General features: G+C 38.7%; 1 protein-coding gene across 1 annotated transcript in view; it reads left to right on the top strand.

Annotated features, from left to right (window-relative positions):
• Positions 1-1,019, top strand: part of Fbxo4 (F-box protein 4) — a 12,827-nt gene extending 11,808 nt beyond the window's left edge. The window contains exon 7 of the mRNA XM_021208604.2: positions 688-1,019. Coding sequence (XP_021064263.1) covers positions 688-777 — 90 coding nt within the window. The 3' untranslated portion in view covers positions 778-1,019. The remainder of the gene's footprint in view (positions 1-687) is intronic.
• The last annotated feature ends 24,005 nt before the right edge of the window (positions 1,020-25,024 follow it).

Here is a 25,024-nt window from a genome sequence, read left to right as displayed (position 1 = left end):
CTCTCTCTCTCTCTCTCTCTCTCTCTCTCTCTCTCTCTCTCTCTCTCTTTCCTTCTAATTTCTTCAGTGGTCCATTGTTTGTTTAGTAGCATAAGTCCATGTATTTGCCCATTTCTAACTTTTTTATTACTGTTGTTATTTCCAGTTTTATTCTGCTGTATCCATAAAAATACATATGATATTTTTTACTTCATTATTATTATTATAGCTGAAGATTTTGTGATCTAAGATATGCTCTATTCTAGAGACTGCTCCAGTATATGATGAAAAAAGTGTGTCTTCTGCAGCTCTTGGCCAAATGTTTGTTAAATGTCTGTCCAGTCCATTCAGCTTCAGCTAGTTCTGCAGTATGTCACATTTATTACTTGGCTGGTTAGGTTGATTCAGAAATGTTTTCATTTTTAAAGTGATTTTTTTTGGAAGGAATTGTTTTCCTGGATGCACAAGAAGCCTGTCTCTTCTGTTTCCAGCTGAGTTTTAGGAAATAAGATAACAATGAGTTAGTTAGAAGATGCAAGAAAAGGCCACTTATTTCCATGATTGCTCTAGGAGGCAGTGCCTGAAAAACTTACTCAGATTTTGAGTCATTTTATTTTAGCTCCCTTTAAAAATATTAATGCCTAGAGAAATGCGACTTGTCATAACATTCTGGTTTGAACTAACCACATTCTCTTTACCTGCCTGCAGGTCCAGGATACAGAGGCTGAAACTCTGACTGGTTTTTTGAATGGCATTGAGTGGATTCTTGAAGAAGTAGAATCTAAGCATGCGAAATGAAGTGCCTTTGGGACCATGGGAAGCCGCAGGTCATGGTGTATGTGTTTCCTGTCCCTCCTGGCCCTGCCCCTCTGGAGGAGGCCTTTCTACTGGACAGCTACCACAGCTGGGTTTCTGACACTTTACCATGAATCGGTTGCAAGTTTCAGTCCTACTACTTTTCCACAAAATGAACTCTAACATTTTTGATAATTTTATATTTTCTGTCTTTTTTTGAAAATATTAAATTCTGCAAAACAAAATTTTGTAGTTCTTTAATTTCTCATGGTCTCTCTTTTTGCTATCAAGGTTGCCCAGTAGGAAGTAGTAAGCCTATTTAGCAGCCATAGGATGTCTTCAGGGGCTCACTAACTGCTTATCGGAAAAAATTTTCTAATCATTCTCAACAGAGACACTAATTATGAAAATTTCACTAGAACTGCAACAATGTAATGACCACAACCTCTGTTCTCTTTCAAAAGAATAGAAAGAATATTATGTTTATGTTGTATCTGATATTCTTTCAGTGAAAATTAATTTTTTTTTGTGGAAGTTGTCATGTTTGAATCATTTTGAACAAGGAAATACTAAATTCTGTTTTATACTCATACATGCTAAAGATTTGCATGTGTAACGCTACCTCAGCAATTGCTTGCACTTTGCAGAGGAAATGACCTAGCACCTTACTGGAACTGGGGGATTTAAAAATTATTGTGAAAAGACTATAAATACTGTTGTATGATTTATATGTTTGTATTCAAATGTTTGTTTTGTGGAGAAAGTGATCATAGTCTTTCTAAATGTTCAGGTGATGGCCATTTCCATTTTGACCAGTCCTATGGACTGTTTCTAGTGAAGGTAGAGTTCATAGAGTTTACGGCTCCACTGAATCTCCTAAGTCAAGAAAGTTGGATTAACTTGGATGATTTTTCTTGAGAAAAATGATTACCCATGATTCTGTTGATCTCATGAATAGGTTAAATTCCCTCCTGAAAGTAGCTCCCAAATTGGCTTTTAAAGATCCCATTTTGTTCCTACCTCTTAATGTTATGTACAAGGGATTAAATTCAACAGGTCCTCCAGAAAGAACAGATTGTATTAAAATCATAGTCATGGTATTGCTCTTGGTTTTACTTGAAGAAATAGAGAAACCGAGAACTAGGGAAATCTAATAGCAATCAAGTCCCATATGATGCTATGGGAAGGCAAGAGACATGGAAACTGCAAAATCCCTTCCCCTAAGTTAAAAGAATTATGAGTTATTACACTATTAACTGAGAAATCAATTTCCCAGGACTACTGAGGTGACTCAGCAGGTAAAAGCCCAATGCTTTGAGTGAGATTCTCTGTTGCTAGGATAATATACCCTGACCAAGGCAACTTATAAGAGAAAGCATTGCTGAGTTCAACTGCTAAGTTTTAAAATGTATGTGCTGTCTTTTCTAAGAATCAAAGGACCTGATATGGCTCCCTGAATTCTCTTCAGTGCTATTTAGGGAATAAAGTAAATAAAAAACCCAGCTAGGCGTGGAAACTCTGGTGTAGACAGTGGCCTCATTCAAATTCCGGTGATTCCAGTTCTTGTCCATGTAACCATGTAAGTTTCTTAAATTCTAAATGTTTCTTGTGTTCAGAATGAGGATCAACTTATCTACCTTGGATTTAATTTTTGGCTCCATCAAGAACCAGATGTAAGCATCCAGGGCATTAGCTCCCTGTGGGAAGGCCTTCCCTTGGGTGCCATCCTAAGTTTTTAAAGGTTTTTCAGTATCACACTGGGATGATTATCCTGCTGTGACAGCCACTTAACAGCTATGGATAGTATGACAAAAAGAAAGGACCAATGTTCAGTCATCCAAACTGCTGAAAAAAAAATCACTTGAAAAGTGTGCCGTAGAGATGATATGAGAACTGCGTGCATTTATTTGTATAAATGTTGTGAACTGAATTATAGCCCTCCAAATTCAGATACTTCAGAATATGACTATTTTCAAATGGAGGGCCATTAATTAAGGAGGTGTGGTGGTTTGAATATGCTTGGCCCAAGGAGTAGCACTATTAGGAGGTGTCGCATTGTTGGAAGAAGTGTGTCACTGTGGGGGTGGACCCTCCTCTTCTCTGCCTGGATAGATGTAGAACTCTTGGCTCCTTCACCAGCACTGTGTTTGCCTGGTTACTGCCATGCTTCCTACCATGATGATAATGGACTGAACTTCTGAACCTGTAAGCCAGCCCCAATCCAATGTTGTCCCTTATAAGAGTTTACTTGGTCACCATGTCTCTTCTCAGCAATGGAGACCCTGCCTAAGGCAGGAAGTGATAATGATTGAGTGGGATCATATGGGCAGACCTAATCTGACTGCTGTCCTCATAAACAAAGGGGCATGCCGGTTAGTTGACTGCATAAAGAAGAGATCCCATGAAGACCCAGAAGACTGGTGTTTGCAACGAAGAGACCTCAGGAAGAGACAAGCCTGTAGAAACCTTCATATATCCTTCAGGATTGTACAAAAATCAGATTCTTTTTCAGCAATTCATGCTATTTTGCTACAGCAGCCATAGAAAACGAACCCTGCAATTGAATATTGTTTTGTATTCCTGTTAGGCTGCTATTTAGCAGAAATCATGCAGAAGGTCTTATAATGGCATGCAGTTCTAGAGCTATGATTAAATAAGGATGTGCTAAAGGAATAATGGCTTTATTTCTACCCAGGGAAAGTATAATTCTGTATATTATTGTCAAAATTATTTTCCTAAAATCTTGATTCTATTTCACTACTCTTTAAAACTTCATTACTCTTTAGGGCTCAGTGGTTCACTATTCCATCAGGACAAAGCCTAAAATGTATAGTTTGATGCTACAATAGAAAAGGAACAGTTTTCTCAGTGCATCATTATATTTAGTAGGAAGACAGAACTAATGATTTATGAAACTGTCATTGTTACCATAGTGATGGACTATCAAATTTGTCATTCTGAAATACATCTGACAAAAGAATCAAATCACATAAACATCAGACTTCTTCATTTATAAAATATTGCAGATTTGTAGTAATAGAAAAAAATGAAGTTTACTATTTAGTTTAGACCTACTGTGTGCCAGGCTTTGTGTAGTTTCAGGGAATACAGAAATAATAACTAGTGCGTTAAAGCCCTCAGCACAATGGCTTCTTATGTAGTTTGGAATCATCTGAAGTTTCTAATGGTAGACTAATTGGTGATAATTACACATTGACAATTCTAGTATACAAAAATAATGAACTCCTCATCTGACTAGACAGAGTTTTAACTTGATTGTATATGTGATGAGATGAGAACAGAGGATGATGTGAACTTTGGAGCACGGCTTTGACCCTTTACATCAAGTGCCTGAATCATGAAATGTTTTCACGTAGTAATTAATTTTTTAAGCATATTTTGTTGCTGTGAATGAAAACAGTCCTTATAGGCTCACAGGGAACAGCACTATTGGGGATGTGGTCTTATTGGAGTAGTAGTGGCCTTGTTGGAGAAAGTGTGTCACCAGGGGTGGCCATTGAGGTTTCAGATGCTAAGCCAGGTCCAGCGTCATTCTCTGTACCTGCTGCCTGCTGATCCAGGTATAGAATTCTCGGCTACCTACTTCCCCAGCTCCGTGTCTGCCTGCGTGATTCCATGCTTCTCACCACGACAATAATGGACTAAATTTCTGAAGCCAGCCCAAATGAAATGCTTTAGTAAGAGTTTAATGAAACTCTTTAATAAGAGTTGCTGTTGTCATGGTGTCTTTTCATAGCTATAGAAACCCTAAGACATGTATCTTCAAGGAAAAATATGGATGTGTACAAAGCTACAATTAAAAAAAAACCACAGGTGTTTAGCATGATGGATGACTGAGAGTAAGAAAAATAATCTTCACAACTAAACACGATGTGTTAATCAGCTTCTCATTACTTTAATGGAATGACTGAAATATGAGCTTTAAAGAGATGAGATGAATTGTCATTCATAGTTCTGAAGTTGCTATCCAAGATAGCAATGCCCCATTGTTTTGAGCCTTTGGAAAGGACAGCAGGAGCATACAGTAGAGAAAAACATTCATGAACCAAGAAATAGAAAGAGAAAATACCAGACAATGGGGCTATGTAACTTCTAAAGATGCCCTAGGTTCCAATCAATATCTTGAAGGATCCATATAAACTTTAAATTTACCACCTTGGTGATCAAAACTTTGTATCTGGATCTTTAAAGAACATTATCTATAGTCCAAATCAGAGCATAAAGAAAATTTGCTTGAGAAACTTTCAACCACAGAACCATGCAGGAAAACCCTATGTAAGCTTTGTAAAGAACTACTTGTTTTACTTGCTAACTATGTGTCACTAACAGCAGTGGTTAGCACAGAGTAGATGCATGGTAAATATTTTTAGACTGATTAATAAAGGAATATATGACTAACTGTTCTATGCCTTTAGAGAAGTTGGCTGGTGACATGGTTCATTGGCAGAGCACTTGTCTGCTATGTATGAGACTCTATGTTAGGTCCCCAGAACTAAAAAAGCCAAACGAACAAAAAAATTAATACCTGGTAAAAAATATTTTTAGATGGTGAAGTAGAGGTGGATAAGGGGGAATGGCCTCCTCCTGTCCATCATAAAAGGTCACAGCCGACACCCGTATAACAGATTAACAAAAAAATATAATAAACTTATTTAACTACTTTTAGGTGACACAAGACCCAACTGAAGACCCAAATACTTAGGGTACTTTTGTGCTTGTGTTTTGACATGAAATATTAATAAATATAGAAAGATGGATTAGGGAGAAGGTTAGTGTCACGTGCTAATCAGCAGAATGAGAAAATGCAGCACAGTCTACCTGGGCTCTTCTTGGCCTCTCTGTGCAGAACACATTTTGTTGTCGTTTTTCAAATTTAATTTTTACTTGTTTACGTCCTGCTCATTGCTCCCCTCACCATCACCCCCTCACAATCCTTCCCTCATGCCCTATCCCCTTCTCCTCTACAGTTGGGGGCCCTCTTGGGTATTCCCACACTCTGGAGCTTCAAGTCTCCACGAGGCTGGGTGCATCCTCTCCCATTGAGGATAGACAAGGAAGTCCAGCTAGAAGCACAAACATATCCCACATATAGGCAAGAGCTTTTGGGATAGCCCTTGCTCCAGTTGTTTGGGACCCACATGAGGACCAAGCTGCACATCTGCTCTTTATGTGCAGAGAGGCCTAGGTCCAGCTCGTGTATGTTCTTTGGTTGGTGGTTCAGTCTCTGAGAGCCCCAAGGATCCAGGTTAGTTGTCTCTGTTGGTTTTCTTGTAGAGTTCCTATCCCCTTAGGGGCTGCAATCCTTCCTCCTATTCTCCCAAAAGTTGGCTATGGTGTCTACATATGTCTGAGTCAGTTGATGAGTATTTTGTTTTGTTTTGTTTTGTTTTTAAAAAGATTTTATTTAATATATTTTATAGGGATTTGTCATATGTGTACATGTGTCTATGTGGGTACCCACATGGAAGTAAGAAACAACATGAGGGAGTTGATTATCCCCCAACAGGTGGGTATTGAACTCAGGCCACTGAACCTGATGGCAATCACTTTTATCCACTGAGCCACCTTCCTGGCCCAAATTGGTTGTTTTGATCATCATCAGACAAGGTATATCAGAATGTTGGTTTATTTGAAATAGTAAGGTAAAGGAAAAATCATAGTTAAAAATTTTAAATTTTATGACTGGCTTTGGGTCAAAGCAATTCTAGTTTCCATGACCCACTTTTCCAGGAAGATTATTTCTGTTTCCCGTGGCTTGCTTTGGGCAAGGGAGAAGGGGCGGGGGAGGGGAGAAGGCTGTAAGATAGAAGAAGGTCAGAAACTTGAATTCTGAGGCTCTTTCTGAGACCTCATTCTGAGGTGTTGTTTTTCTGAGCCACAACATAGCAGAAATCTTTCAAATCCTGACAGTGGAAAGAATGCACCATTCTTTTGTTGAAAGAACTTGCCTCGAGTGACTTTCCCTTCCAGAAACTATTGGCCTGATGCCTTTTCAAGAGTCCTTGCCAACTGAAAACAAAACAAGTGAAGCTAAAGACTTTTTCATATGCTGGCGTCTCAGTTGGGGTTTCATTGCTATGAAGAGACATCATAACCACTGGCAACTTTTATAAAGGAAAACATTTAATTAGGACTGGCTTACAGTTCAGACGTTCAGTCCATTATTATCATGACAGGAAGCATGGCAGCATACAGGCAGATGTGGGGGTAGAGAAGGAGCTGAGAGTTCTACATCTGGATCAGCAGGCAGCAGGAAGACAATGCCACACTCAGCCTGGCTTGAGCATTTCAGAACTCAAAGCCTGGTTGCAGTGACACACTTCTCCAACAGTGCCACACCTACTCCAATAAGAACATATCTCAGTAGTGCCAGTCCCTATGGTCCATATGAGTCCATAGAGACATCTTCATTCAATGTATCACAGTAAATAATATCTGAAAGCACTGTGTATTTTATGGATCAGATGCCATTGTGATAAACAACTTCACATAGCTCTTAATTAGCTTTCTGCCAAAACTAAGTTGAAGACCAAAACCAGATCTCCAGAAGTCAAGGCAACTATCAAATATCTTGACCAAGAATTCTCATTCCTGAGAAAAGCTCACTCCAAAGTATTTGTCCTAACTGCAGAACTTTGACTGGGGACTGCAGGACAGCAGAAAAAAAAAAAAAAAAAAGGAGGAGGAGGATACGCCTGGTACCTTCAAGGCTTCAAACACAGCCACATGAATTGTTATTATAGCCATGATTTCATCTCAGAACAAAATATTCATCATAAACATCGGTGCTCATCAATTCCTAAATAAGGCTCTGAGCTCATTGAGAGAATATAGACTTATTGCCCAAAGCAAATGATTGACGGGTACTACATTCCAGCGGTGTAAGAGATCTAGAAAAAGTAAAAGTAGAGGAGAGAATTCTTTCACAGGAAATGATAAGTGGATAGGAGCACACAGATATTAAAAATGACCACAATGTACTTAGCCACCTTTGTCAACTAAAAACGTATCTGCCCCACGGCAATAGCTTAGTGTTAATTGTAAACTTGACAGGATCTAGAATGACTCCCGATGACTCGTGCCCATTCGGCTGTTTCTGCTGGGTCCTGCTATTGAACTTGACTTCTGGTATCCCCACAACTGGAGATTAAAATCGCCCCCAAGCAACTACTTCTGAACAACATATAACAGAGCCTCCGTGCTTCTTCTGGATTGGCCTGCAGTTGCTGACTCCTGATTTATGTGAACTGAACTGTTGATTTCCTGCCAATGCAGATTGGGTGTGCTCCAAAGAACTATTTCCAAACAGGTCCACTTCCCTGTATCGCAAAAACCTTTCTTTCCCACTACTTCTGGAGGGTGATGGGCTAGACGGGAGATTAAAGCATTTAAGAACCCTTATTAAAAGTAGGTTTTGAAAAAATCTAAGCCTACAGGTGACTATTAAGATAATCATCATGAGATTATTCTCAGCAGGAAATGCTGCCTTTAGTTATTGATGCCCTAGATGAATTTCTTCTACCCCCCACAGTTTTTTCATTTCTCCTACATTTTCCTTCTGCATCTGTTAACTTTTAAGAACCTTAGTAATATTTTTGTATTTAGTTTTTTTTTTTCATTTGGCTCTTAGCATTTTTCATCTAATTTTTATTACCATAGTATTTCTACCTGTCATCCTGTCCACCTTTTATTTGAGGCTACATCCCCCGCCACCACCCCCCATTTCACGTGCCCCATTTTTAAGGGCATTTCAAGAAATAATATTAAACCTTGAACTACATAATTTCTGTATTTTCTTTTTGAAGCAGTCTCACCCATGGCCCCCATTTCATGAGCAAGCTGCAGAGAAGGGTCATCTTTCCAGTTTCTTGATGGGCCCGGCTCATTTGGAGCTGAGCCTCCTGGTTGTTTACATGTGGTTGTTTACATGTTGGCTTCTGTCTCTTCTTTCTTTTTATACAAGTCCCTAGCATCCAGCAGTCAAGGAACTGACTGCTTTGATTCCTTCAGCTAGAGACCTTTGTTGTCTGTCTGTTTCTGTTTTCTGTTTTGTGTCTTTTTGGAGGATTCCCCCAAAACCAAGCCTTGAGAAGTTCCCGGGTGTTTTGTTGTGATTTATTTTGTTTTGCTTTCTGGGCTTTTCTTTTAGCAGAATTCCTTTGCAGGGAGAGTTGTTAGGCAGAGTGATTTGTTTCCCCACTTTATGTCTTTTATTTGCAATCCACTAGGCTCATCTTATTGTCATCAGAAGAGACAGTACTATTTTTTTCTCTTCCCAGGAGGGGGGTGTGGGGAGGGGGGAGAAAGTGGTGGTGGATGAGTGTTCCTACCCGCTGCTAGGCTAATACTGCATCCACCTATATACAAATACACTATTGGCCCCAAGAAAGCAGGTTGGGTTTTAGTCACCAATAACTGCTACTTTTCTTTAGAACTCATTTGATTTAGGCTTCTTTGCCTCTATTGTTCTTCTGGCTTAAAGTAAAGGGGTGTTGTTATTGCTCTGTTTTCTGTCTTATATTTCTCAGTTGCTGCGATGAAACACCAGAACCAAACACCACAACGAAAGAAAGTGTTTATTTTGGCTCAGAGACAGTCCCCTAAAGGCAGGGGAGCACATGGCAACAGGTGGCCATGGTAGGAACCCGAGAAATCACATCTTCAACCATACCCAGAAATAAGAGACAGTGAACTGGAAACCGGACAGGGCCATAGACCCTCAAAGCCCATCTTCACTGATGGGCTTCCTCCTAAAACATCCATCACCTCCTTAAACAGCATCGGTAACTGAGGAGTGGTTGAAGGCTCTAACAAGTGTACCTATATGGAACGTTGTCTGTTCTAACCATCACAGGTGGGTCCACATCTTAAAGTCCTGGCTGTGTACTCTTGGGAAAATTTCTTTGTGTCTATGTTTCCAAATTTTCTTCAATATAAAGTCAACAGAAACAATTACAGCATCTACCCCATATGGTTCTTAAGAGATTCAAATAAATAAGTATTTTGAAGTACTTAAGACAGTGACTGATGCGAAAAGTTCTCTAAGAGTTGGTTTAGTGTTTGTGACATTCAGGTGATTAGAACACTGCTGTTATCCAATGTTATTTCTTTTCTCACTAGGAAACTCTGCTATAACAAATTCTATTCATTTTAAGAGACAAGATTAGATGAAGTCATCTGGGAGATTGTCAGTGTCTTCTCATTAGAATATCAGAAATATTTTAATTAGAGCAAAAATTTGCTGGCTAAATATTTAATTTTTTTAAGCATGAATTACTGTATCAATCTTGTATTGAAGTGCATTGCAGAATTGCTTTCTAATCCCTATCTTTTTGTTTGTGCTTTTCTGTGTATCTTGGTTGAAGAAAATACAAAAGGGTTGAGTCTAGTTTAACTTACGCATCCAACTTCTATAGTTCTCTGAAATATCTTTAATAGAAAAATGCCCATGCCAATACATTTAATAATGATTATACAATTCTTACCCTATCATTCTTGGCTCTAAGAACCAATACTACAGCTCCAGGGTGATCTGTTTTTGTCTTTCCTTATTTTGACATAAGTAGTGCATAAAGTCCTTATGCCACCATTATCAGAAGACTGTTCCTAAGTTCTGAAAAGTATCCCTCTACGATCCCTAGACTTCCAGAAGGTTGTTACTATATACAGAAGAGGGAATCAGTGACTAGAAAGGTGGTCCTTTCAATGCAACTTTTTAACAATTGTAATAAGATTGGGATTTTCTGTAGCTGACTTACTAAGATGGTGTCTGTGTTATTAAGTGAATATCCATAACCACTCATTTTAGTAAACTAGGCCCCTCAGATTTATAAAGTAAAATTTTGATCTTGTTTAATATTTTTAAATTTGAAGTTTTCCTCATGTAAAAATATCATTAATGAAATCAGTAGACTCTCATTTATATTTCTAGGGCGAGCCTTTCTAAATTGAAATATTTAAAATGAGTATGTTAGGTATAGTAGGGTTTAGTTTTGTTGTGTAAGCCAATTTACAATTTTTAAAAGGGTTGGTTAAGTTTGTTTTTATTTGTCTGTGAAATTAGCACATACTATTTTATTATATTTACTGTTTTATATATGTCGCCATTGCCTTTCTGTTAATCTATGTTTAAGGTTAACTTATTTCCCATTGTGCTTATAATATCTATTTTATGTCGCAAGCAAACATGTATAATAAAATTCATAGAATAATGTGTCTTTTTATGTTTCCCATGTTTGTACTGTTCTTGTGATTATTTTTTTTGTTATTGTTCTTTTTATTATATTCTTGATCTGGCCTGTGTTATCTTAAATATGTTTCAACTTGGTCATCATTTCTGAGGTAATAGTTTATCTTTGGTCCCAGAGTTCAGTAAAGTCTCATTTCACATTACTTTGTGTGTGTGTGTGTGTGTGTGTGTGTGTGTGTGTGTGTGTGTTTTAATTTCTAGTTTAACTTTGAATTATATTTTTTTCTGACTCTTTAAATCCCTTCAAATGCTTGGTTAAGGATATTTCATTTGATTGCCTAAATTGTTTTGCAATAATTCTCCTCATCTGAAACGTTTTGCGCTTCACTAGGTATTTTTGATTGTAGTAGCTTGTGTGAATGCAGGGTTTTTAGTTCCCTTTCATTTGAGTACCCAGTACTTTCTTATGCCAACAGTAAGGGGCAGAAAGGGAGGAATGAGCACAAACTACCTTTCTTAGTTTTCTGGCGCCCTCTTCTGTTTCTCTGTTGCTGCGCAGGGTTTTGATACTCTTTTTTTTTTTTTTTTTTTTTTTTTTTTCTGTGTGGTTTTGTTGAAATCTTATTTGTTTCATTATTTATGTATGTGCTTATTCAAGGCAGAGTCTCATTGTACAACCTTCTGACTGGCCTGGACTTGAACTCGTGGCCATCCTGCATCAGCATCCACAGTTCTTCAGTCAAGGTAAACAAGTAGGAGGAGAGCGGTCTGCGTATCTTGGTTTCAGTTTTCTTCATGTTTGTGGAAATTTTACTTTCTGACATCTACATTTTCCCTCCCTGTTGCTTCCCCTAAACCTTCACAGTTCAAGTCTTTCTCACGTTTTGCAGAATAGGTACAGCTCCCATCTCCAAGGTCCTACCTTTAGTTCATCGTAGCTGGACCTCATCTTCGGTGGGGCAGACTTATTCTCAGCATCTCTGCCAGCCCTCTTCTACAGGAAGATGATTAAATTCCACTCTGTCTCACTGTGGTCGTTTTTTACGAGTAGTCTGTATCTGGTTCCCGAGTCTGGATATTTGCATTCCTTATTTCATGTGAACTGTTCCACGAGTCGGGCTAATCTGCACAGGTTGATGCCAGCTTTGTCCATTTTTATCTCTTCGTATGGCGTATTCAGACGTATGAAGGCCCTTAAGATGATTCCATCACCCCGTAGAATATTAGTTTTACTTTCTGAGAACTTGTTATACAAGGCCTCCTCTTTTGAACTGCGAGTCTTTGCCTTTTAATTTCTGCATATTAATCATAGAAATAATAAAGAGGAAGACAGTATTTTTTGTTTTGTATTTTTGATTTTATTTATTTATTTATTTATTTGTTTGTTTGTTTGTTTGAGACAGGTCTCCCTGTGTAGTTCCAGCTGTCCTAGAACTCACCATGTAGACCAGGTTGGCCTGGAATTTAGAAATCTGCCTGCCTCTGACTCCCAAGTGCTAGGATTAAAGATGTGCCTCACCACATCTGGCCAAAGTTTTCTTTAAAAACAAACACAGTTTTCCAGTCATAAAAACAAATCATTTTTTCGTTGGAACAACCATCCTTTGCTCATGACCAGTAAGATGGAACTTCCGGTTACTACGGGCAGAGCGAGTAGGAGCTACAGCTCAGTGCTGCCCAGCCAAGGCAGCCTGGAGAGTTCAGAGACCTCAACCCGGGGGGTGGGGGGAAGGGAGCAGGGACTCTTGACTCTGATGGAGGAAGAAATTTCAGAATGCGTTAGTATGAAGCAAAGTTGGAGTCTGTTCAGAAAAGATTTTTAACCCATACTGAGGCACCCATATTGTATCAGGATGGGGAGTTTTAGGAACAGTATAGTACCCATAAAGACACGAGTATAGATTTCTCAAGAGAATCACAAATAGACATATGTAGACTTTGGGCGTCTTTCGCCTAAAGAGTTGTCAAAGAACTTCCTCCGCCTTCCACACTCCTTTCCCAATTGGGATGAATGAGATCATACGGTGACTTGGTAGGTCACAGAGTCTGAAAGAATCTGTTCTATGCTAAGGAGTTAAGACATATCTTTAGATGAGAAGTAAAGTTCATAACCTTATTCGTGCGATTCTCAGACAGCTGGAGGAGACAGAGGAGAAAGAAAAAGGTTAGGCTCAGAGCATATGTGTTCAGATCTCAAACATGCTTCATTGTTCTTTTAACACTTTTATTGAAATATCTATATTTGATTTTTATGACTTTAGCACTAAATCACTTATTATTTGCACACACACACATGTCTGTGTGGGTGCATGATGTGTGTGAGTGTGGGTCTGAACACACCATAGTGTGTATTGTGGAGGTCGGAGATTAACTTTGGGGAATTTGACTCTCCCCCTTCCACGATGGGATCTGTGGATTCAACTCATGTAATCAGAGTTGTGTCTCTCACCTCCCAGGTCTCTGGAGCATTCTGGGGGGGTTCCCTCCCCCCAACCTCCTATTTCCTGAGATTGCCTGTATATATTCTTTCTGCTGGCCCTCAGGACTTCAGTCCTTTTCCCTCTTCCCTCTCTCCCTCACCGCCCCCAACCCGTCCACTTTCCCTCCCAGGTCCCTCCCTCCCTCCCCACTTGTGATTGCTTTCTTTTCTCTCCCAAGTGGGACTGGGGGACTGAAGTGTCCTCACTTGGGTTCTTCAGCTTGTTGAGCTTTCTGCATTCTGTGGACGGTATCTTGGGTATTCTGTACCTTTTATATCTTATTCTTATTTATTTATTTTTTTTAATCCACTTTAAGGAGAATTCTTTCCCTGGCCAGAGATTCTCTTCACTTGGAATTTACATATGGTGGATTGAATGATGTCGGCCCCCATAGGCTCATACGTTTGAGAACGTGCTCTCCGGTTGGTGGAAGTGTTGAGAAGGATCGGGAGGCGTGGCCTTGTTGGAAGAGGTGTGTCACTGAGGTGGGCTTCAGGCTTCAAGAAATTTTCCTTTTCTGGTGTGCTCTTCTTTTTTTTTTTCCTGTCTATTTTAGAATCAAAGATGTGAGCTCTTGCTGTTCCCTCCAGCACACTTTTGCTCTGCTTTCATGGGCTCTGCCTGACACTGTAACCCCAATTAAATGCTTTCTTTTATAAGCTTCCTTGGCAACAGAAAAAGAAACGAAGGCTCTAGGGCTGCAGAATGCATGAAGCAAGGAGTCCTGCTTCTTGCTGCTGCAGCAGCATTGGCCTTTGTAAGCAATGATGCAACCCATCCCATGGTTGCTGAAATTGTAACACTGGGCACAGTGTGCTTTGGGCATTTGAGCAGGAGGAAGGAGATGTGGGGAAATTGTGTGAGGAGTGGAAGTTGAGAAAAGGGAGTGGATATAACACGGATAAGAATTTTCTTACCTATTCAGTATTTTATGAAAAGAACATGAGAATGAAACAGTGCATTTTCTGAAGGTGGCTTCCCTTAGCCATCTCCATACTGTCTCACATTTTTATCTAAGAACAAAGAAATAAACCCACAACTCCAGCTGTAGAAATAAATATAAACTTAAGCCTAGAGGAGAAAATGGAACTTTAAAATCACTAGTCAGCATGAGGCCATAAAAACATTGAAAAAGAAGTCTGTATGGCTCTCGCCTCCTCATGAATTGGAATAGTACAGAACCCTCTTGATAGATAATACCAAGTGTTTTACTTTACCCATACATCATAGTATCTCTTTAAACACTGGAGAAACCATACGCATGACTGTTGAGACTCATTATGATGAAGTGGCGTGTCTGTGTTTATTCTGACAGTGCTAAATGCACATATTCTCCAAGCACCAGAACACAACATGTCAGTAAGATACACTATAATTTTATCTTTAATATTTATGTACGCTGAGACCTCAAGTTTGTAGCCCTGCAGAAACAGGGACCAGGGTAACAAAATGAAATTAAACTCAAAGCCATCCACGTGTGCACGGCCCACTCTTAGGTAGCTGATATCAGCAGCCTTGAATCATCAGGGATGAGCCACTTACTCAAAATAAGTATGTGTACATTTATGCCAACCACACATGAACCAAAGAAGTGCAGCTCCTACTAGACTGAAAGCTGTGAAGTGGTAAAGAAGTGGGTGTGTTTATTAACTGCCCTATCTCCAACATATTCCTGCTGTATAAGTTACTAGTACATGTTTTTCAGTAGAAAATAATCTAGTGGTGTGTTGATAATTATTGTGAGTTTAGACATGACATTGATGCATATTTCCACTCCCTGGCTGGAGTAGGTGTGTCACTGTGGGTGGGGGCTTAAGATCCTCACCCTAGTTGCCTGGAAGTCAGTCTTCCACTAGCAGCCTTTAGATGAAGATGTAGAACTCTCAGCTCCTCCTGCACCATGCCTGCCTGGATACTGCCATGCTCCCACCTTGATGATAATGAACTGAACCTCTGAACCTGTAAGCCAGCCCCAATTAAATGTTGTTTTTCATAAGACTTGCCTTGGTCATGGTGTCTGTTCACAGCAGTAAAACCCTAACTAAGACAGGCATTCTGGGGCTGAGGGTTCTCAGAGATCTGTTCCAAGAACTATCTGTCAGGTAGAAAATTAAATATTAACAGACTTTGGGGATGGAGCACTCCCTTATAACCAACAGCGTGTAAAAGCAAGAACTGAAACTTCAGACTCGGTGGCTGCATGCTGGAGTTCCCATGACCCACCACCTCTACTGAAGCAAACCAGGATACTGATGAGGGAGATTATTTTATTCAATCGACGGGTTGGGAAAACATAGCAGAGACATTCTGTTTCAAATAAAAGTATTTTCTATTTTCCATAGGTGAAAGATCTCAGAAGTTGCATGGGCCGAGTGAAATATTCTGGCGTTTAGCAGAGTTCTTTGTCCTCAGACATTTTGTTTGGCTGACGGACCTGTTGGCTTCTTTCATTTCTTTGAAAATCAACAGCAAACCCTATCTTCTTTGTCCCTGTAAACACCGTTGGCTTTGCAAGTAAAAACCAGTGATGGATGAAGAGAGAGGAAATATTTCAAGTGCCTCCTTAGACTTAGGAACATCACCTAGAAGGACTGTTACAGATCCAGTCAGGACTAACTTCTTGACATGGCAACAGGACATCATCTACAGCGTTTACATGGTCAAGTTACCAAAAAAGAAGTAGAATGCTTTCGTGTTCACAATAATAGCTACTTGTAACCACATTAATAGCTCTCTGTAGCCACAAGGGGGCTGCAAGCAGGCTGTGGACCTCAGACTGGGGTGAAGAAGCTGGAGGTAGCAGGGCACAGGTTACATTGCATACTGAAGCTCATCAAGAGAAAGTTGTGGCTTTCTGTTGAAGCCTGGCTGTTTTTGTTTGTTTTCTTATTTGTAAATATCTATCTATCTATCTATCTATCTATCTATCTATCTATCTATCTATCTATCTATCTATACCAAATCTACTTCGTTTCATGATTTTTGTTCAAAAGAATGGAATCTCAGGACTGGGTAGAGACATGACTTTCAGAACAGCCTGAAAGGTCACAAGATTACTGTTTAACTGAACAGGAACATGACATTGTCCCCTCTCCTGAAAGTCAGTTCAGTCCTAAAGGGTGTGCCCATCACATAAAAAGAAAAATGCCTCTCGTGGAAATCCATTGTCTCTAGTGATGTTAGAAATAGTGTAAAGACCACCAAAAGTGTAGGTTGGTACAAGGACCCCTTTGGCCACTGCCCTCTCTCAGCCTTGAGCGCACCTGACGCTGTGATAAACTTTTCCCCTTTCCTACACTACCGTCCCTATATCTCATTTACATTCTTCGATACAGATCCTAAGGACCAGGAGGCAAGTTGAGTCCAGAGGGTTATCTTTGTGATCTGATTTAGATAATGTTACCCTAAATAAAAGTCCTTTCACCCAGGATCTAATCTCCATGTGTTATGTAGAAGATTTTCTTGAAATATCGATCCGATCTTTGTTAAAATAATTTTTAAAATCTGTTTTTCTTCCCATTCCTGTTCCTGTAACGATGACTCTGAGGTTAATTCGTTATTATTTATTAAATGCCTAGGCCATAAAACTTTGACTCATTCCCTGACATGTGACTTATTTAATGCATTTTACTATTCTATGTCTACCACTGGTTAGTTACCCATCTTCATACCAGCCCACTTCTTCCTTAGAATCTCCTCAGTATCTCTTTGCTGTTTTACGTTTGTCTTCTTGCTCTGTCTCTCACCTCATCTCACCTCCCGGAGTCTCTTTTTTTATCACTTACTATTTCCCAGAATCCTCTCTTTTCCTGCCAGTGTCCCACCTCCTATTTCCTGTCTCAGCATATTGGTCATCACCTTTCTTATTGACAGGTGATGTTTATAAGAGATTCTCTCTACAGATTCTGGTAGAAATTTATGAGGTTTTAATTCTGATATGGTCTTTACTTTTTTAAAAAATAATTTTTCATATATATTTTAAACTGTAGCATTTCTCACCTTAGACTCCATTTAGCTGTCACTCTCTCTTAAACGTTCTAGTCAGCTCCTCTAAGAAATTTATTTTCTCCAGTTCTCACTCAACTATTGTTGCTGCTATTAAATTTTTATGTCATCGGGTTGGAGGGATTGCTCAGAAGTTAGGACCGCTTGCTCTTCCAGAGGACCAGGACTGGAACCCAGCACTCACATGGCAGCTCACAACCATGACATCCAGCTCCAGGGATCCAACACTCTCTTCTACACTCTGCGGGAATGTATGTGGTACACAGGCACTCGTGCAGGCAAAACACTCATAAAGTTAAAAAAAAAAAAAGGCTTGTCTTAAAGTCCTAGCAAAACTTGATTCTTTATTCTTGTTTTTTTTAATCATCTATGTGATTTGATCCATATAGCTAAATCATCTTACCAGTTTTTACTGTTGTTAGAGAACGTATCACCTCATGTTTTATACAGATTTCCTTGCAAAAATTTTGACACATACGCTTTAAGTCTTTAATCAAACAAAGTTTTTGTTTTGTTTTGTTTTTGTTTTTTTAATTAGGTTGATTTCCAGGTTTTAGGTTTCATTTCCAGAAGATGAAACAAGCACTATGTTTTTTCTTCACCTTTTGGTAACTAGATAAGAAAACAAAGATTTTTCTGTTTTCTGGCAAGTTAACTTCTGTGTTTGGAGTAAGGTAATTTTTTTTCTTCCTAAGGTGGCTAAGTTAATTTAGACTTGTTGACTTTGGCTAAGTTCTTTACTCTAACATTTTCTTTTAATATTAATTTGGCTATCCACTGTGCTTCTGGTCACAGAATTTTGTGTCCAGGGTGTAAAGTCCTCTTGACACTTTCCCTTGGAACCCTTGACCTGTTGATGAGTGAGTTCATCACTCCTCTTAAGCAGGTGCCAACGTTTATTTTTATAAAAGACAGCGACCAATTGTGGTTATAGACATGACAGTCTTTTTCTTCTCAGTTCTGCTATTGTGAAATATGAAGATTCATGAATATGAGGAAATATATGCAATAAAAGTGTGAGAGACCAAGACCAAGCTGTGTCTGGATTTGATGCTCAAGTCTTAGTTTAAGGACCAATGCTCTTAAGATATGTTGTTTAGTTGATATGAATCTGCATAATTGTCATTAGACAACATTTAGTCATATCTTCTAATCTTATCTTCCTGTTCTTAGTATCCATCAAGCCTAGTTCTTAAATACTATGAAAAATATATAGTTTAGCTAATGGTGTGTTAGAAATATCATCTCCTGAGATGACAAAGAGTATAGATCTGTAGTGTTTGGCAATATCTGTGGTTGAACAATTCCAATTTTAAGCTATTGCCAGTTCATTACTGAATGCAAAATTAGAAATGAGTGAATGTAAAGGTTTTCTGAACTAAACGTTACTGTAGCAGGTTCACAGATGTCCTTGGTTCTTGGTTACTATATTTCTCTAGGACCAGAACTTTACGTCGTTGGGGGTGATATTATTCAGAGATAATGAAACTATACCATTCTCTCCCTCTCTCTCTCTCTCTCTCTCTCTCTCTCTCTCTCTCTCTCTCTCTCTCTCTCTCCCCGTGTGTGTGTGTTCAAACCCACCACCACAGTCTTCTATTTATCAAGTTATAAAATATTACAATAATATGAGTACTAAATACTTAATATTAAGTGACTGGGAAAGTTCAGAAAAAGACTCCAGTATACATTCATGATAACATTTAGGGGAATTAGGGATTTTGTTGAATAACCATGAAGATTATTGCTTTCTTGTATAACGACTTCTTCACATTCCACAATAAAAACAGGGAAAAAACAGGATTAAAAATTTCTCCTACTCTTAACTACTTGGAAGCAAACACCCCTGTTCTATGGCTAGTCCAGGTATGAGAACACAGTATCTATAACAACTCAGGGGACCATGTATAAATATCATCTACCACTTCACTGTTTTTTTTTTTTTTTTTTTTGCCAAATTATAATTAGGGTGACCCTATTAAAAAAAAAAAAAACATTGAAATCAATGTTGGTTTGCAAATGCAGACAGAAATTAGGTAACTCCAGAAAAGTTTTATAGGAAAGCAAGTGTGCAAAATTTGTCACCAGCAGAACTGAATTGGAAATATAGAATCTCACCAATCATACTGACAAAATCTAACATGAACAGTCTGAGGTACAAATTTCAGAATATTTAGTTATTGTTTAGTTCCTTTTATTTTATTTTTATTTTTAAAAAATTAAAATTTCATTACATAATTTCTCCTTTCCCTTTTCTCTCTCTAACCTCTCTTTTAGATTCATGGCCTCTAGTCTAGTCTTTTTCTTTAATTATTTTTTCCTCTCTCTCCCTCTCAAATATATACAGTACTCTCAATCTATATAATGTTGTTGGGGTTCAGAAATCGCCTCACAAACCACACGAACACTGATCTCAGTCAGCAGACAAGGACAGTTTATTGAGCACACACCCCAGGACTGGTCGACCAGGGCTATGGTCCAGATTCAGGAACTGACTCATGACCCTGAGTTAAGGTCCTACAGGGTTTTTAAACCCAAAAATGCACAAACATCTGGGCCAAGTTATTTACCAGTCAGGATTTTGGGGGATGGGAGACTTGCTTAGGAATAGTTGTTGTACATTTATCCTGTTTCCATTGGTTGGGGTACTTAACTGTGGCAGGGGACTTGCCTTGTTTAATATTCATGCTCTAACTTGTCTACTAGGATGGGGCTTGTCTAGCATCTACATGGCCAACCAGGATGACAGTTACCCACGTACATGTCTATTTCTGCCAAGTAGGATATCAGTTCCCAGAGAGGTCTTGGGGCACTTTTTAAAGGCAAATACCATAACAACGTATCTATAGGCACAGGAAGTGCTGCTGGGTGGTTGGTTCAGGTCCAGGCTTATTGTGGGCAACCACACGGAATAGTTCTACTGACTTCTATCGTGATGGGTTTTGAAAGGCACAGAATATAACCGAATATGTAATCAATTTTAGCATTAGAAAAAGTTTCCTAGTAACAGCAGAAACATATGAAAAAGTTTCTTTATAATGGCAGGCTAGCCAAGTAACAGTTACCTAGACTTTAATATTCTGTCTAGGCTTTAATATTTTACCTAGGCCTTAACATTCCATCTAGATCTGAATGTTTTACCTAGGCCTTAACATTCTGTCTAGGCTTTAATATTTTACCTAAGCCTTAATATTCTGTCTAGACCCGAATGTTTTACCTAGGCCTTAACATTCCACCATGCCTTAATATGTTGCCTAGGCTCTAAAAATATTACTTGCATATATATTATTTCAGGATTGACCACTTGGATAACTAATTGAGGGATTTTTCCCTCAGAGAAAACTATCTTCTCCCACTCTTAACATTCTGTAGTAACTTGTAGTTCTTTCCCTAGGGTTGGGACCCTTTCAAATGTTTCCCTTTAATTTTATCATGCCTGTTGCTGTCATTCTTGTTCAGTTCTTGTTTCGGCAGTCATGTTGAGACTTCATGGGTATAGCTTTTGACATTTCCAGAAGCTGTGGTCTCTCAACCGATTTCTTGTTCTGTTGGCTCTTATAATTTCTCTGCCCTCTCTTCCCTAATGTTCCCTGAGTCTTGATTCAGGAGTTGTATGGTAGTTTGGTCAGTTGGGGGTGGATATCACACAGTCATGTGTTTTCTGAATTTTGGGGGGCAGTCATTTTCTGAAATGGTTTCTCTCAATTGCAAAATGAAGTTTCGTTGATGAGAGATGAGAATTACACTGACCTGTGGTTAGAATTATAAATATTTAGAATGTGGTTAGAAATTATTCTGGCTTAGTGAACTAGTGAATGAGGCTTCTCTTCCAAAACCATGACCTGATTAGCACTAGGTAGTTGGCTAGGTTTCCAGCACTAGATTATTTCCTCCTGTTGAATAGACATTGAGTTCAATGAGTTAGCTATTGGGCACCTCTAAGATATGAGAGCCTCTGCTGTACCTTTTGGGAGATCTTTTTATACCGATCATTGTTGTAGTTTGTCATGGCTATTTTTATGGTGACTTGAGATTAATTAGAGTCTTCTGGAAGAGGTGATTTCAGCTGAGAAAGGGCCTCCATAAGACGCAGCTTTAGGGAGTTTTCTTAATAAGCAATTGGTGGGAGAGGGCTCAGGCCCTTGTGGGTGGTACCGTCCTTGGGCTGGTGGTCTTGGGTCTATAAGAAAGCAGGCTGAGCAAGCAACGGGGGAGCAAGCAGCATCCTCCATGGCCTCTGTATCAATTCATACCTCTAGGATCCTGTCCTGTTTGACTTCCTGTCCTGACTTCCTTTGGCGATAAACAGCTTATGAGGTCAATACATTTTGACATTGTGTAAAGACACAAACACGTCTGTGTTTCTGACATAGTAAACTCACAACAACGTAGAAACCAATTCATATTTTCTCAATGTCTTCTTAGATGTACAGTTCATTTAATTTTACTGTTCACAATACAACTATTGACAGAATCATCTTTGAGGAAGACAGCCTGGCTCTTCTCATTTCTTGGGTGATTTACCTAGCTTCACTGAGATGCGATTTCTTTGGTCAAGTGGATGGTACCAGTGCTTCATTACTAGTATGTTAAAAGAAGAGGTTCAGGTCACTTAAGTATAAAGTTTTATTTAATCAGGCTTCAATAAAATTTAGGTATAATTGGGCTTGTAAGATGATTCAGTGATTAAGGATATGTGCTACCAAGCCTGATGACCTCAGATTAATCTTCTAAATCCATGTGATGGAGAGAAAAAATTTCTGATTCTCTCCTCTCTCTCTCTCTCTCTCTCTCTCTCTCTCTCTCTCTCTCTCTCTCTCTCATGAGTGCCATTAAAAATTAAAAATTAGCCATTCTTCTTATTAATCTTTTTGTCTCAAATTTTTATAAAAGAATTACACAAAACCCAGCAGGTATTTGCTGTCTACAGCCAAAGTCCAAGTGTTAAAGTACAAAAAGGGGAAAATAACTATGCTGTTACCCGAGTCTTAGATTAAAATATGGAACTCTGTTTCATTCACAGTATTCTGTTATTTCAACCATTTGACTGAAATTCCTTTACCCTATCTCTCTAGACAGAGACTGTAAGTTGTGTGTGTGGGTTAATTAAGAAAGCATTGCCTACATTTGGAGGAGAGCAGTATCAAGTGCCTGAGAGAACTCAGAGGGGATTTTAGAGTATGTTCAGCCTTTATTGTAATATAAATTCCTCATTTAGTTTGAATTGCTTTTTCTGGTCTAGCTTTGGTTCCCCTTGCTTTTAAACTCACCATTTTCATAACTATTCAAGACAAAATATGCTACCTTTTTTAACAAGCAGGAAAAAGCACTTTGCTGACCACTAGGCAACTTTCCTCTGGAGGGACGGGAATAGAAGTAGGGAGGGAAGACACAAGAGCGAGGAAGGATGGAGTGATGTTCAGAGAATTTCTTGAGTTATTTAGGACAAGCCTAGGCTGCTCGTTCATTTTCTTCAACTCTGAAATAAAACTGAGTTTCAGCGAGACTCTGGATAGGGAAAGGTGTTATGTTGATGATGGAATCCATATTTTAAATATAGAAAGTCCCACGAAGGAATGATCTCTTTTCCAATATGGTACCTATTCAAGATTGCGTAAACTTTCCCATTTTACTCAAATATTGACTGGAGGTGAGGTAGGACATAGACTCAAATTACGTTAGCTTAGTTCTTAAAAGGCACACCACTCCCCAAACACAAATATTCTAAGTAAAAACAAAAAATGTGTTAACCTTCAACACTTCTGATGTCACATTCCTTTCCACATTAAAAAAAAATGGTTGCTTTCTTATGGCAAGAAAATTAGGTAGTTTTACACGGGAAGAATCGAGCTCTAACATTTATTTATGTTGCAATCTTAAAGCCTTTATTGTTCTTGATTTAACACTAGTCTCCTGTGTTCATGGAGAACCAAATGTCCTCTAGTTAAAATCCAATCAGCTTTAATATCCAAGTTCAACGTGATGCAAGTGAATGCTACATCAACCTTACTGGAGAAATGAAACAACCCACGAGTGCTTGTGTAGGAGTCCAGCGCACACTAAGAAGGAACATTTTGTCTACAGAAAAATCAGGCCTGCATGGATACAATCTAAATGAGAAATAATCAGGCTATTTATCTCAGAGGTTTATGCCTCATGTCAGTTTAGACAGTCATGAATCAATGGAAGGAGAGTTCCTTTGCCTTATGAAGGCTCAATAGATGCCCCAGTGTAGGGGAATCGAGGGCGGGGAGGTGGGTGGGTGGAGGAAAACCCTCATCGAAGCAGGGGGAGGGAGGGTGTGATAGCATGTTTCCAGTAGAAAGGGAAACTGGGAAAGGGGATAACATTTGAAATGTAAATAAAGAAAATATCTAACAATAAAAAAAGAAATGATATGGAAGTCATAAATATCAGTTTTCACTTAGTATGCAGTAGTCATTGTACACTCAGCCTGACATCACCATTCGTGGCAAATCAGAAGTCCCCTGGACCATACAGAATGGAGTGACTTTCCTGACCTAGTGGTTTGTGTAACTTTCTCAAGAGTTTTTTTTTTTTTTTAATTTAAAATCAAATCTCATATCTGACTATTACACATAGCATTTTCATTTGGAGGATGCTGAAAATTCTGAGTTCAGCTTATGTTACTGGAGTTTTAGAAGCAAAGTCTGGGCTCCAGTAGCCACAGCAAGCTGAGCTTGCTCTTTCCATCATAAGTCAATTAAAGAGACAAGTTGCAGTGGAAAGCAGAGAAATGAGATTTTTCTTTTTTAATTCAATGTGGCCACAATAAAAAGAAGAACGAGAGGTCCAGTGATCCCAGGTCTATATTCAGAGTCCTGACATGAAGTTTAGATCGAAGTAGAGAAAATGAGGTGTGCATAAATAAAGTATAATATTGACCATACTTGTGTATGTGTGCGTGCACATGTGTGTTTGCACACTTGCTTGTGTATGTGTGTGTTTCTGTGAACACTATTCTCTTCTACACCAGTTTAATGAGGCAATTACTTTTAGAAATCATAAATGGGTGATGGTGTTTTCAAATCCTTTTCCTGATAGTCTATGATTATGAGATTGCTTTTTTTCTTTGACCTGTTGATATAACGGATGCCACCAGTAGGCTTTGAGTGTTGAACCAGCCTTGTTTTCTCGTAATAAATCCAATCTGGTTGTGACACATATTTCTTTTATACATTGTTGGCTTGTGCTTGCCAATATTTTACTGAGAACTTTTACACCTTTATTCATGAATTATATTGGTTTATAATTTGCTTTACTTGAAATGTTATTGCAGGGTTCAAAAAAATGTTGGCTTATAGAAAGAAGCAGGAAATATTCTGGCTCCATTTCTATTCTAAAAGAGACCATAGAAAAATAAATATAATTTCTTCATTAAATCTTTGAAAGACTTCACCACTTAATAAATTCCAGTCTCCCACTTCTGTTTTATAAAGTCATTCATTCAATTTTGTTGTGACATGGGCTCTCTATGTAGTTCAGGCCTCAAATGTATGATTTTTCTGCTTCTACCCATGTGTGCTGAGACTAC

Source organism: Mus pahari, chromosome 11 (genome assembly GCF_900095145.1).
Source record: "Mus pahari chromosome 11, PAHARI_EIJ_v1.1, whole genome shotgun sequence".
NCBI classification, from domain to species: domain Eukaryota; kingdom Metazoa; phylum Chordata; class Mammalia; order Rodentia; family Muridae; genus Mus; species Mus pahari.
Note: the sequence above shows the minus strand (reverse complement) of the source record. Positions and strands in the feature narration are given on the sequence as shown.